This window comes from Sinocyclocheilus rhinocerous, unplaced genomic scaffold, assembly GCF_001515625.1.
Source record: "Sinocyclocheilus rhinocerous isolate Xijiao unplaced genomic scaffold, SAMN03320098_v1.1 scaffold513, whole genome shotgun sequence".
Lineage (NCBI taxonomy): Eukaryota > Metazoa > Chordata > Actinopteri > Cypriniformes > Cyprinidae > Sinocyclocheilus > Sinocyclocheilus rhinocerous.
The window spans coordinates 1,070,782-1,084,521 of NW_015656019.1; the positions used below are offsets into that span (position 1 = coordinate 1,070,782).

Consider the following 13,740-nt stretch of genomic DNA (forward strand, 5'->3'; position numbering starts at 1 on the left):
ATCTGTCGTCTCAGCCCCCTTAAAACTATAATCAGCTGTCTGAACGATTGGGCCAGTTTATCATTCTCACATGTTTTAAGTCAGTTTAAACATTAAAGTGATTTAAGCCATTCAAGCGCAAGACAGCGCGAAAGAGATCTCAATGCGGTTTCAATTCAATATCTCAATTCATCCACGGCTGGGCCGAAAAATACCTTTGGAGAGACTGGGGAGTCAAGGAAGGCGACCCCGTCAGCGTCCCTGATCTCCAATTAAGCCAAAGGTGGCGCTCCAGCACCACCAAGTTGGCCATGGCCTTGCCGATTACCTGCGCAGTTGCCTTTGTAGCACGCATAGCCAGATCAGTCGGTGTGCGCAGCTCTTTGAAAGGGCTCAGGATTCGGTCCAGACTCATACATGCCACGGAGGAGTTTGGCCTGAAACACCTGTAGCACCACCTTTTTTTCTGAGAGTGTACAGCTAGCAGCAGGCTGAGCTTCTTTGCTTTGGCTTCTTGCTTCAGAGTCCGGCGAGGAGATGTCTTCGTCGCCGAAGGAGAAAAGGTCTGATGAATGGCGCTCTGAGCCGACTTATGTAGTAGTCAGTTCTTCCCTTTTGGCGAGTTGAAGCGCCATTTTTTCATGCTGGTACACGAACGTGAACAAATCAGGCTTCAGTATCAGAATAAACAGGAGTTTCTCCATAAGCGGGTATACGCGATGGGAGAGACCGTTCGAAAGGTAAACCCTTTATTTAGAACCTTATGACATTTTATTTTGTTTTCAAAACCCATATTTTTCCTGAAAAACAATTTATTATTAATAATTAATTAATTGCATTATTAATCTTTTAATTATTTTAGCAAAGTTTTATATTCATAAGACAAAAATAACTCAAAAGAAACCACCACATATTACCTTTTGTAACACTGATCTTAAAATATATGAAACCCTTTCTAAAATGAGATCACAAAACAAGAAGCTTATAAAAACAATAAACATTCTAAAGCTTTTCAAATGTATGTAACTGCCTTAATATTATATAGCACTTTTTTATCGTATTTTTTTTCTCTTTTTTTTTTTTTATAATATGTTTATGTTCATTTTATGTTTTTGTTGTTGTTGTTATTCTGTTTTACATGCTTTAAACTATGACATTGCCTTATATCTGCCTTGCACTTTTTGCCTTGTATTTGAATGTGATGGAACTAAATAAAATGTAAAAAAAGAAAAAAGGAACAGTCATGTCTCAGTCGTGTTTGCGTCGTTGTGAGGATTGTTTTTGTTCAAATAATTTCAAAGAAACTGGAGAAATTTTATATCAAAGAAACTGGAGAAAATTTATATTTGTGTACCAGATACTATTCATTGGAATTAATAGTTTTAAACGATTATGATTTTACGTTTACAAATGTCCCAGTGAGATCAAAAACATCCAAAGATTTAATGCGGCGATAGATAAAGACTATAGATATAGGCTCCACAGAAAATTTGCCTTGCTGAGCCTCCATGCTTCCCCTGCAGGAGTAACAGTTTGTGTACTGTAAAAAACATGCAGAGTGTTCTACTTTTTATCCTTTTTTATTATATCTAAAAATGTTGTTGCAACTCCTGCATACTTTGAACCACAGTCATAGGCTACTTGTTTCATAACCTCCATGTTTCATGAGAAAATAATGCGACATTCATCGGCTATTATTCAACATCTAGTAAATGATTGCAGAATTTAGACTCCTTTGAACAAACCTAAAATCCTTTTCTTTATTTGTAGGTCACAATGGCCTTATTGCTGTAAGTAAACACCAAATGTGTTCTCGTGTGTATGCCCAGTTGCACAACAGTTTCATCTATAGAAACCACCTGTTGTGATTTGCCCAGTCAGCATATCTGCAGAAGGGAGGCCTGAAAACAGCAGTCCTGGAACGTAGACATGTGCTCGGAGGAGCAGCTGTATCTGAAGAGATTATTCCAGGTGTGAGTTCAGGTTTATCACCTAGACCATGGTTCTCTGAATCCCCTACAGACTGGCCAAAGATCAGTTTCTCAAAGCACTCTGTTATCATCATTAATTAGAAATTCAGAACTGATATAGTACGTAGTCTAAGCATTTTAAGTGTAAATTGCTGATTGACCCTTAAAATTCATCTGTGAATCAGTGTAGTTTGCCTGTTGATTTCAGGGTTCCACTTTTCCAGGGCCTCCTATCTGCTCAGTTTACTGCGCCCACACATCTACCAGGACCTGGAGCTCAAGGTGATGTTCATATTGATGTTACATGCCCGATTCTCTCTTTCGTTCTTGTTTAAAACGGATCGGCTCCCCTTTAACTATCTCTCAAGCAAAATGTTGTACCTCAGACGGACCTGACAAACCTTGTGAAAAAGAAGTACACTAGAATACTTTTGAATTGCATGTTTTTTTGTTGTTGCAATAATTACATATTATCATTTAAATTTAATATTAAATGCAAGTTTTTTTTTCCATAAGTAGGACTTAAGTACATCTTTATACCCTATACCATACCGTTCACCCTTTGTACACTACCGTTCAAAAGTCTGGGATCAGTAATATTTTTAAGGTTTTTTTTTTTTTGAAAGAAATTAATACTTTACTCAGCTTTATTTTACTTTATTGTTAAACTGATAAAAAGTGATAGTAAGTAGACTGATATTGTTACAAAGATTTCTATTTTGAATAAATTATGTTCTTTTTAAATTTTTTATTCATCAAAGAATCCTGAAAAAAGTATCACAGGTTCCAACCAATTAATACATAAGCAAACAAATAAACAGCACAACTGTTTCCACCATTGATAATAAATCATCATATTAGAATGATTTCTGAAGGATCAGGTGACAGTAAAGACTGTAGTAATGGCTGATGAAAGTTCACACAGAAATAAATTATATTTAAAGTATATTAAAATAGAGAACTTATTTTAAATTGTAATAATATTTTACAATATTATTGTTTTTGGTGTATTTTTGATTAGATAAATGCAGACTTGATGAGCATAAGAGACAAGTTTGGACGGTAGTGTAATTTCATAATTACTTCTGTTGTCTTTGAAATATGTTTGTATTGCCAAGTGTACTGACAAGCATTTATGGTAAACTAAAATATACTTAAATGTCATTTCTTTTGAAACTTGTACGTCATGTATTGAAATATATTTGTAATTACACATTTGTAATAATGAAGTTGCAATTTAGTTTAATTTAAAATATATTAACTTTAAATGTAATATTGAAAAACACTACAGTTATGTAATCAAGTACTTTAGTTGTTAGTTAACACATTAAAGCAAACAAATAAACAGCACAACTGTTTCCACCATTGATAATAAATCATCATATTAGAATGATTTCTGAAGGATCAGGTGACAGTAAAGACTGTAGTAATGGCTGATGAAAGTTCACACAGAAATAAATTATATTTAAAGTATATTAAAATAGAGAACTTATTTTAAATTGTAATAATATTTTACAATATTATTGTTTTTGGTGTATTTTTGATTAGATAAATGCAGACTTGATGAGCATAAGAGACAAGTTTGGACGGTAGTGTAATTTCATAATTACTTCTGTTGTCTTTGAAATATGTTTGTATTGCCAAGTGTACTGACAAGCATTTATGGTAAACTAAAATATACTTAAATGTCATTTCTATTTAATTTACTTCTTTAAAGCATGAACGAAGATTATTAAAACAATAATTTAAAATGGTCTTATAAAAGTAATGCTTTTAATCTGACATTATTACATACTTTCTAAGTGTGTTAAGAAACATTAAAGTGTACTCTCTTAGTTTCAGAGAGTTTTAGTTTTATTTCATTATCTGCAATTACACTTTTTTAAATATACTTTTAAGATGTGAAGGGCACTACAAGTGCACATTCCGTACACTTCTTTTCCACAAGGAAAAGAAACAAGTGGCAGATGATTTATTACTTTTTTCCTTTCAAGCTAAAATGACAGCAGTTCTCGACAGTGTGTCTTTCTGTGCAGAAACACGGCCTGAAGGTTTACATGAGGGACCCCTATTCATTTACCCCCATGTTGGAGGATGCAAGAGGGCGGCCACCGCGGTCTTTAACGCTTGGAGCTGACCTGGCAAAGACCCAGCAAGAGATTGGCAAATTCTCAGAGAAAGATGCCAAGGTTCAATGCCACTGACAAGAGGAATTAGATTTTTTGCAAGAGCACTTTCATAAACTTGCATGTGACACTAGAAACACAATACTGTGAAAACTGCCTACACACCCTTCTACCTCAGATAATGAACTAAATATACATAATTTATATGATTTAATAAGTTACATTTTTAAATTTTTTCTCTATGTCCTATCACTAAAGGTCTATCCTGATTTTTTATCTTATTTGGAAAGACTGGCCTGTGCCATCCACCCTCTTTTAGACGCTCCACCCGTTGACATACCAGGACTGACTCAGGGCTCTTTGAGAAAGAAAATATCTGCCCTGAGGAGCTTGAAACCTTTGGTGAAGTCTGGTAATGATACTTCATGGTTATATAACACATGATAAACCAAATTTTCCTCAATTGTTCTGCTGCTGCAGCTGACATAAGACAGAGAGTCTTATAAGAATAGGACTTAATAACTGAATAACTTAATAAAACTTAATAATGACTTAATAATAGGATAAAACTGATACATAAAAAAAAATCCATGTGCTTCTATGTTTAAAGGGTTCAAGTTGGGAAAGAATATACCAGATTTCTATGAACTTGTTACAGCTCCAGTTATGAAGGTGGGTTATGCCCCCTGCCCTTGACAGAAAATAAATACTTGGCATTTTTGAATATATTTGACAGAATAAGTATCAGACCCCCTGAAGGTCAATCCAAGAACAATTTCTTGATCATCTTTGATCAAAATTGACTGCAAAGAAGCCAAACAAGAAGTAAAACTAATAGTGGCCTGAGGGTCTCTTTGAAACTTTGGGACTCTGCCCCCTAGGGGTCAAGCATTGAAAATTATTTGCAATGTAAATTTGTTCAGTATCCAGATAATGCATTCAGTTCTTTTGTCCTCTGATTTTTGGATTGTGTTCAAGTTAAAACACATCTGCCACTGTAGAGCTTGGCAACTTTATTGCTGCTTGCATCCACACTGAAAGTAAAAAGCTTAGAATAATTTAGATTTTTTAAAATGTTTTTGAAAAAAGTGTCTTATGCTCACCAAGACTGAAATGGCTACTGAAAAGACAGCTGTGCCATCACAGGAATAAATTACATTTCATAATATATTACAATAGAAACAGTTATTTGGTTCAATTCACATTTATTTATATAGCGCTTTTCATGATGCACATCGTTGCAAACCAGCTTCACAGAAAAAAGTTATTTTAAATTGTAATAATGTTTCACAATATTACAGTTTTTACTGTATTTTTGATCAAATAAATGAAGCCTTGATAAGCATAAGAAATAAAATCATAAAAAATCTTTAAAAAATACACATTAAAATATGAATCAATCATTTTCAGCTTTATGAGCATTGCCTAAGAACTGAATTATTTGTGAGTTTGAGAATGTGATTCATGACATGAACACGGCATTAGAAGCCTTCTTGTTTGAAATTTCAGTTTTAAAGTCTTTTTTTTTCTGTAGGTGCTCAATCGCTGGTTTGAATCCGAGCCGTTGAGAGCCACATTAGCCACTGACTCTGTGATTGGTGCAAACACAAGCCCAAATAATCCTGGAAGTGGGTGAGGATAGTTTGACTTTTATGTGTTCGAACAGATCCAGAATATCTTGTGCTTGGTGTTGTGGATAATGTATGCTTAATCTTGTAGATACGTCCTGCTGCACCATGTCATGGGTGAGCTGGAGAAAGAGAAAGGTGCCTGGGGTTACGTGGAGGGAGGAATGGGTGGAGTGTCTGAATCGATCGCCCGCTCCGCCCGCTCTCTCGGAGCAGATATTTTTACAAACAGGGTTAGTATTCAGGAAGAAGGTGTAACCGTTTTCTCAAGCCATTGTTTCTGTGCATGGCACATTCATTCAAAAGAACCGGTTGTTTCACGGATATTAATCTGTCGGGGCCTGCAGGACGTTAAACAGGTCCTTATTGGTCAGGATGGTTCTGCCAAGGGCGTTGTGCTGACAGACGGAACCGAAGTCCATAGTAAAGTGGTTCTGTCCAACGCCACTCCCTACATCACCTTTAAACAGCTCACACCACAGGTACAGACCTGAAGTCCCAAGACCATGTCAGTTCAGCTCATTTTTAGATGTTTGAAAGTGATGTAGAGCATTTGCTTTTATGTCTGGGTCATTCATTCACAGTTAATGTCATCCTAATTCTGTCAACACTTTGTTGTGGCCTTGAGCTAGTGTCATTTTATCTGTGTTTACTGAAGGAGTGACCCCATTCTTTGACTGACAACACTGTCCACATGTGAATTAGTTCAGTTTAAAGTAGGATTATATATCTCTAAATGAAAAAAAAAAAGAATTCCATTGGACCTATTTTTATTAGTCCAATGTAAAAACAAAATAATGTGGAGAAATGAACAACCGTTTTACTTAAATGTTAATGACAATTCTGAATAATTGATGTCTGTGGTTGTTCCGGTAAAGGATGCCCTGCCAGAGGCATTCATCACGGCTGTAGATCAGATTGACTACACCTCTCCTGTTACCAAGATAAATGGTAAGATTACACAGAATTTAATTTAATTTCATCAAACTAAATGTGCATTTCAACAGTGCTTGCAAAGCAGCAAAAGAAGAGTGTTAATATTTAAGGCTTTGGTTCTGTGTAAGGAACTTTTAGCGTTGTCTTGACACTTAATAAGCAAGCAAGATAAGACCAAAGAATTCATAATGCTAATATGAGCATCAACATTTCCCAGCTGGAATTCAGAGTCCAAAATTTTATGACATCACTGTCATTAATTTTAAATGGTGGACATTTAGTAATTTTAGTAGTAATTCAATAATTTAATGAATAATTCAGTAATTAAAATTACTTAAATCATTTAAAATAATGAATAAAAAAACAAAACTCGGAAATTATCTACAAAACAAAGTTTAAATGGAGTCTGTATGTTAAGCATTTTGGTCTAATTTAGTTGCTGCACTGCAAAAAATAATTTTCTTCCTCAGTATTTTGTCTTGTTTTTCAGTACAAATATCGAAACATTACTAAATCAAGATACAATTACGTAAGTGTTACGGAAGGAGACTCACACAGAGGGTTAGAATGATTTTCAGCAAGTGAAGCAGAGGGTACGGGCAGGCGAGTATAAAGTCAGTTAGGAAGTCCTTTGGGTAGATGAGGAGAGATAACTCTAGTATGGGGATTCCCAGGAGATCGTGGAAGGGAGACAGAGGATAGCACACACCTCAGACGATGAGTGACGGGGTAGCCACGGAGCAGGGGACTGGAACGAACACTGGAGGAAACAGAGGAGGTAAGTACAACTGGTAGGTAAGTCTTTCAATGAATCTCACGGATATCATAGAGAGAGTCCACTTCGTTGGAATGAGATCGGACACTGGAGTGGTGTGAGGTGTGTGCTTATGAATGGGAGCTGAGGGTGATTGTTGATCCGTGACAGGTGCGTGTGATTAGAACTCAGGTGATGGTGTTCGGTCAGTTAGGAAGTCCTTTGGGTAGATGAGGAGAGATAACTCTAGTATGGGGATTCCCAGGAGATCGTGGAAGGGAGACAGAGGATAGCACACACCTCAGACGATGAGTGACGGGGTATCCACGGAGCAGGGGACTGGAACGAACACTGGAGGAAACACAGGAGGTAAGTTCAACTGGTAGGTAAGTCTTTCAATGAATCTTACGGATATCATAGACAGAGTCCACTTCGTTGGAACGAGATCGGACCCTGGAGTGGTGTGAGGTGTGTGCTTAAGGGTGGCTGATGATGGCAGATTAGTGACAGGTGCGCGTGATCAGTATTCAGGTGAAGGTGTTTGCTGTGATTGGGAGGTGGCTGAGTCTGGCCGATCTGTGACCGTACTCCCCCCTCCCGAAAGGCACGTCCCGCACGTAACAATTCCACTGGGGAGCAGGTAGTCCAGGAGGCCATGGCGGAGCAGACAGTTCGGGCCGCCATGTCGGAGCAGGTAGTTCAGGCCGCCATGGCGGAGCAGGGGACCCGGGAGGCCATGGCGGTTCCTCCGTGACTTTGGCCGGCTCGGCCACAGGTATATGGCCCCCCCCAAAATCTTCTTGGGGAAATCTAGGAATCCTGGGGTTCGCTCAGGAGGAGCGGGTTCTGGTGGGCGCTCTGGAGGAGCGGGCTCTTGAGCGGGCACTGGAGCGAGCTCTGGGGCTGGGGCCAACCCTGGAGCGAGTTCTGGGGCTGGGGCCGACACCGAGCAGAACTGGGGATCAGGAGCCCTTCCCGGGCCGAACTGGGGACCTGGAGCCCTTCCCGGGCCGAACTGGGGACCTGGAGCCCTTCCCGGGCCGAACTGGGGACCTGGAGCCTTTCCCGGGCCGAACTGGGGACCTGGAGCCCTTCCCGGGCCGAACTGGGGACCAGGAGCCCTTCCCGGGCCGAACTGGGGATCAGGAGCCCTTCTTGGGCCGAACGCGGGAACAGGAGCCCTTCCTGGGCTGAACGGGGAAACAGGAGCCCTTCCTGGGCTATCCACATTAACGCTTGGCTGACTTGACTGGGGAACTGCCGGCTGCCTTGGGTAAGCCGTGGACGGCGGCAGGCCTGGGTGAACTGCGGACGGCGGCGGACTGGTTCTGGCTCGGGACCGGACACTCCCCAGACACCGGAAGACACCTTCCCTCCAACTTAGCCCAGTGGTGTCTGGGAGGTCCACGGGGCGATGGTAATTGCCCCCCCGAGTCAGAACAGCTGATTAAGGACGGCGTCCTCTAACGCAGTCACCGCGGTGAGCCTGCAGAACTCCCCGGCGTACTCGTAGAAGGGGAGATCCCAGCAAGCGAGGACGGAGAGCCACGCAGCAGATTGCATGCCGTGGGGAGAAACGGGGACAAAACAAAAAAACTTTTAAAAAACGGAACTAAAACGGGGACAGGGGACGCTTACTTCTTGCTGAATCCCTTTAAGGTCCGATCTTCTGTTACGGAAGGAGACTCACACAGAGGGTTAGAATGATACAATGTTATTTATTTTCAGCAAGTGAAGCAGAGGGTACGGGCAGGTATAAAGTTAAAGTTAGTTAGGAAGTCCTTTGGGTAGATGAGGAGAGATAACTCTAGTATGGCGATTCCCAGGAGATCGTGGAAGGGAGACAGAGGATAGCACACACCTCAGACGATGAGTGACGGGGTATCCGCGGAGCAGGGGACTGGATCAAACACTGGAGGAAAGTTCAACTGATAGGTAAGTCTTTCAACGAATCTTACGATAGAGAGAGAGTCCACTTCGTTGGAACGAGATCGGACCCTGGAGTGGTGTGAGGTGTGTGCTTATGAAGGGTGGCTGATGATGATGGCAGATTAGTGACAGGTGCATGTGATCAGTATTCAGGTGAAGGTGTTTGCTGTGATTGGGAGGTGGCTGAGTCTGGCCGATCTGTGACAGTAAGAAGCAAAATGTCTTTTTTTTTTTTTTTCTTAAAATTATCAAAATTAAGTGACTTTACACATATAAAAAAATTCTGCCAATGGGATAATAAACTAGTTTTCCCTTTAAATTAAGTTTATTTTTCTTACTGAATTGACAAAAAATTTTCTTGTTTTAAGCATGAAATCACTTATTCTTGATTATTATTTTTATTGGCCTAATATCTCAAGTAATTTTGCTTCTCCAGTAAATGTTTTTATGATTTATGGATCTTTAGATATTTGTACTTGAAACAAAACAAAAGTACTGAGGAATAAAATAATGATAATTTCTTCTCATTTAAAAAAACTGGACATTTTGAATGTTCAGAGAACATTAAGAAATAACGTTTTCATAACTTAATGAGAACATTAGCAAAACATTCTTAGAACATACTTTTGTTAGCTGGGGTGCTGCCTTGCAAGAAGTGTAATTAATGGAGTTCAATTAGTCTTTTTCCTGTACATTTTTTTAATTGTAATAATCTGTCTCTGTCCTTTGCAACTGAACAGTGGCTTTAGACAAGTTGCCTAATTTCTTGGCTGCACCGAATAGTGCAGATGGAAAACCAGGTCCACATCATCAGTGTTCAATCCACCTGAACTGTGAGAGTATGGAGGTGCTGGAGGAGGCCTACAGGGAGGGCCAGCAGGGATACCCGTCCTCCAGGTTGGCAAAACCTGCTGTTGTGCTTATAATGGAACAACTAATATTTGCACATTACACACATGAAGGCATCAGGACGTCTGAATTTGCAAGTCATGACCAGAGTTTCACAGACAACACATCTGTTGCCCGTGGACAGGGTTTATGGTGATGGTTTTCCATTCAATGCACCAAACCACAGCGATTTACAGATATCCTGATTCATCTTCTGGTGGTTTTGTGTAGGCCTATGATAGAAATGACCATTCCCTCAGTGCTGGATCCGACTCTAACGCCCCCCGGCTGTCATGTGGTGTCTCTCTTCATCCAGTTTACGCCATATTTGCTGGAGGGTCGCCGCGCTTGGAACGATGAGGACAGGGAGAGATTTGCTGACACAGGTACCTAGTGTTCTATTTGCATTTTTTTGTGCTGTTTGTGCGCACAGGTATTATAAGCCTTGTGTTTGTAAAAGGTCTTGGAGGTTTTTCAAAGTGTAATCCAAACAGGTTCAATGAGTTCAGCATGTCATAGACAGCAGTGCGTGAATTATACAGTGACTTATATATTAGTATCAGTCAGTCACACACACACACACACACACACACACATATTATAACTATAATATATAACCGTTTTTGAAAGAAGTCTCTCAGAATGGATGCATTATTGACCAAAAAATACAGTAAAACAGTAATATTATGAAATATTATTACAATAAAAAAAAACTGTTTTATATTTTAACATACATTAAAATGCAATTCATTCCTTTGGCAAAGTTGATTATTATTATTTTTTTTAAAAGATACTCCAGTTTTCAGTGCCACATGATCCTTCAGAAATCATTCAAATATGCTGATTTGCTGATCAAGAAACATTTATTATTATCAATTTTGAAGACAGTTTGTGCTGTCTAATATTTTTGTGGAAACCATGATAAACTACCTTTCAAAAGTTGTGTAAGTGGGTTAGATTTTTTAAACTTATATTCACCATGGATGCATTAAATTGACCAGAAGTGACCATAAAGACACGTTTAATGTTACAAAAGATTTCCATCTCAAATAAATACTTTTCAACTTTCTGCTCAAATAAAACTGAAAAAAAAAGAATCACGATTTCCACAAAAATATTAACCATCAAAAACTGTTTTCAACATTTACACAAAAAAAAACTATTATTAATAATAAAGCACGAAATCAGCAAACTGCAATAATATTTCACAATATTACTGTTTTTTAATATAATAAATATAAAATATTACATTTGTAATTCAAGAAAGACTTGTTTCACGAGCTTTTAAAATATGCAAGTTTATGCTAAGTGTATGCATTTCTTTACAACCCCCTAACATTAGGTGAACCAAACCCTTCCACCCCGGTAAACCATCCAAAAATTCACACTCTGATAGATGGGCAGGCCATGAACGAGTCACTTTTGAACACAGTGACAATGTTTGTGCTACCGCAGTGATATCACATGCCTCAAAGTAATAAGATCTTTGTTGTAATTGGTCCTTTGTTTCCTGTTTCACAGTATTCGACTGGGTTGAGCATTACGCACCTGGATTTAAAAAGGCTATAGTGGGCAAAGACATCTTGACTCCTCCTGATCTTGAGAGGGTCTTTGGTCTCACTGGGGGGGTATGAATATTTAAATTTAATAAACATGGACTTTTTGTACCCTCATAACTTTTTTTTCACAGTCATACAGAATCTAATAACTGATTTTGACATTTATTCGGAAGTTAATTGTGGTATATTTGCACGTCGTATCATTCCAAACATTCATTACATGCATTTTTTTATGCCACAGAATATATTTCATGGCTCAATGTCTTTGGATCAGCTTTACCTGGCGAGACCTTTGCCCTCTGTCGCAGACTACCGCTCACCAGTCAAAGGACTGTACTTATGTGGCAGTGGCAGCCATCCAGGTTTGTGCCTGAATAAATAAAAGCTAAAACAGTACGTATTGGGTTTAGAAATGTCATCAGTGTGATATCATGTTTCATAAAACCAGGTCAGGTAAATGTTGAGCTTGACGTGCATGACCTCCCCTGTGTTTTCCAGCATTTATGTGAGTTTGTCTCATTCAGGTGGAGGCGTTATGGGTGCAGCTGGCTGGAATTCAGCTCTCAAAGTTCTAGCAGATTTCAAGCGACTGTGATCTTGGCCTTCAGTGGGGAATATCATTTTCCAAAGAGATATTTTAATGAAAAGAGAGATGAAGACAAATAATAAGTGTTGTTAACATTGTATGTGTTTTCTTCTATATTTTTAACACTCCCATAATCTGTTCCTAAAATATGACGTGTATTTTTCAGTGAAATTTTAATAAATGTAAATTAATTCATAGACCTTAGTCAGGGTAGCGCTATATTTGCTTTTTGACAGGAATGAAAATGAGTTGTGAGGGACTGAAGTACAGTGTTTTCAATGGATTCTGCTGTGGTATATAATAACATACTAATTGTTCAGCTGTCGAAACGTCTTTCAGAAAAAAGTAGACAAAAACCTCAGAAACTATTTTGTGAATTGTAATCATTACATGATCTAGGACCATAATACAGTGTGTGCCATTGTAAAGACTGTAAATCTATCCCTCACAGCCTCGTTTTTTTATCTGTGTTAAATTCAATATGGTGTCTAACCAGACTAAGGAATAGGCTACTTTTGCAGGTTTTGTATAACTTGTGATGGACCGTGTGACTAGAAACCACACTGAATGTTCTCACAAAAAGCTGTGACATTGTTTTGAGAATAAATAACTCATTTGGTGCTATGAAAGTGGGCGGGTTTTTGAAGCTTTATCGTTTTTATTTTTATTTTTTCTTCTAAACACTTTTTAGTATTTCTCTGTGGTGATGCTAGTAGTTCAGAACTGCAGAATTCACCTTTAGTAAATATATTACATAAAATAATATTAGAAGGATTTCTATAATGCAAATAATTTATCAATTTACATAAATTACAGCACTCACACACACTCTAGAAAAAGAAACAATTTAAGACTGTTCCTCATAGCATGCTAACCTGTGTAAAACTATTCCTGCAGTATATACAGTAGTATGTAAACTGTGCACAGTATGCAAATTTTCTGCATTCATTGAAGCCGGGGTGACCTACTACAGTACATATGCCAAATGTGCAGTATATAACAAAGCACTCTAATTTCCATTTCCAGTGTGATGAAAAGTATAGCCATGATTTTTAACATCTCTTGATTAACTAATTTCATTGAATTGCCAAAAGCTACAATGTAGTGAATAAACAAAAATGCAAAATAGATTTTATTGATGGTAACTGGATTACGATACAACTTAAAAGGAATAGTTCACCCAAAAATGAAAAGATTTGAGAATTGCTGAAAAGATATAGGCCATCCAAGATATAGAAGATATAGAGTTTGTTTCTTCATTGGAACAAATTTAGAGAAATGTCATTACATCACTTGCTCACCAATGGATCCTCTGCAGTGAATGGGTGCCGTCAGAATAAGAGTTCCAACAGTTTAGAAAAAATTGCAGTAATCCACAAGTAATC

The 13,740-nt window shown here is 38.4% G+C and overlaps 1 protein-coding gene across 1 annotated transcript in view; it reads left to right on the plus strand.

Moving 5' to 3' along the window:
- Window positions 1–12,984, plus strand: part of LOC107719216 (pyridine nucleotide-disulfide oxidoreductase domain-containing protein 2-like) — a 15,885-nt gene extending 2,901 nt beyond the window's left edge. The window contains exons 2-16 of the mRNA XM_016526589.1: window positions 1,750–1,769; window positions 1,857–1,950; window positions 2,158–2,231; window positions 3,986–4,138; window positions 4,334–4,487; window positions 4,686–4,747; window positions 5,610–5,707; window positions 5,795–5,936; window positions 6,051–6,185; window positions 6,582–6,654; window positions 10,063–10,219; window positions 10,442–10,596; window positions 11,732–11,838; window positions 12,011–12,131; window positions 12,294–12,984. Of these exons, the coding sequence (XP_016382075.1) occupies window positions 1,750–1,769; window positions 1,857–1,950; window positions 2,158–2,231; window positions 3,986–4,138; window positions 4,334–4,487; window positions 4,686–4,747; window positions 5,610–5,707; window positions 5,795–5,936; window positions 6,051–6,185; window positions 6,582–6,654; window positions 10,063–10,219; window positions 10,442–10,596; window positions 11,732–11,838; window positions 12,011–12,131; window positions 12,294–12,364 (1,616 nt within the window). The 3' untranslated portion in view covers window positions 12,365–12,984. The remainder of the gene's footprint in view (window positions 1–1,749; window positions 1,770–1,856; window positions 1,951–2,157; window positions 2,232–3,985; window positions 4,139–4,333; window positions 4,488–4,685; window positions 4,748–5,609; window positions 5,708–5,794; window positions 5,937–6,050; window positions 6,186–6,581; window positions 6,655–10,062; window positions 10,220–10,441; window positions 10,597–11,731; window positions 11,839–12,010; window positions 12,132–12,293) is intronic.
- The last annotated feature ends 756 nt before the right edge of the window (window positions 12,985–13,740 follow it).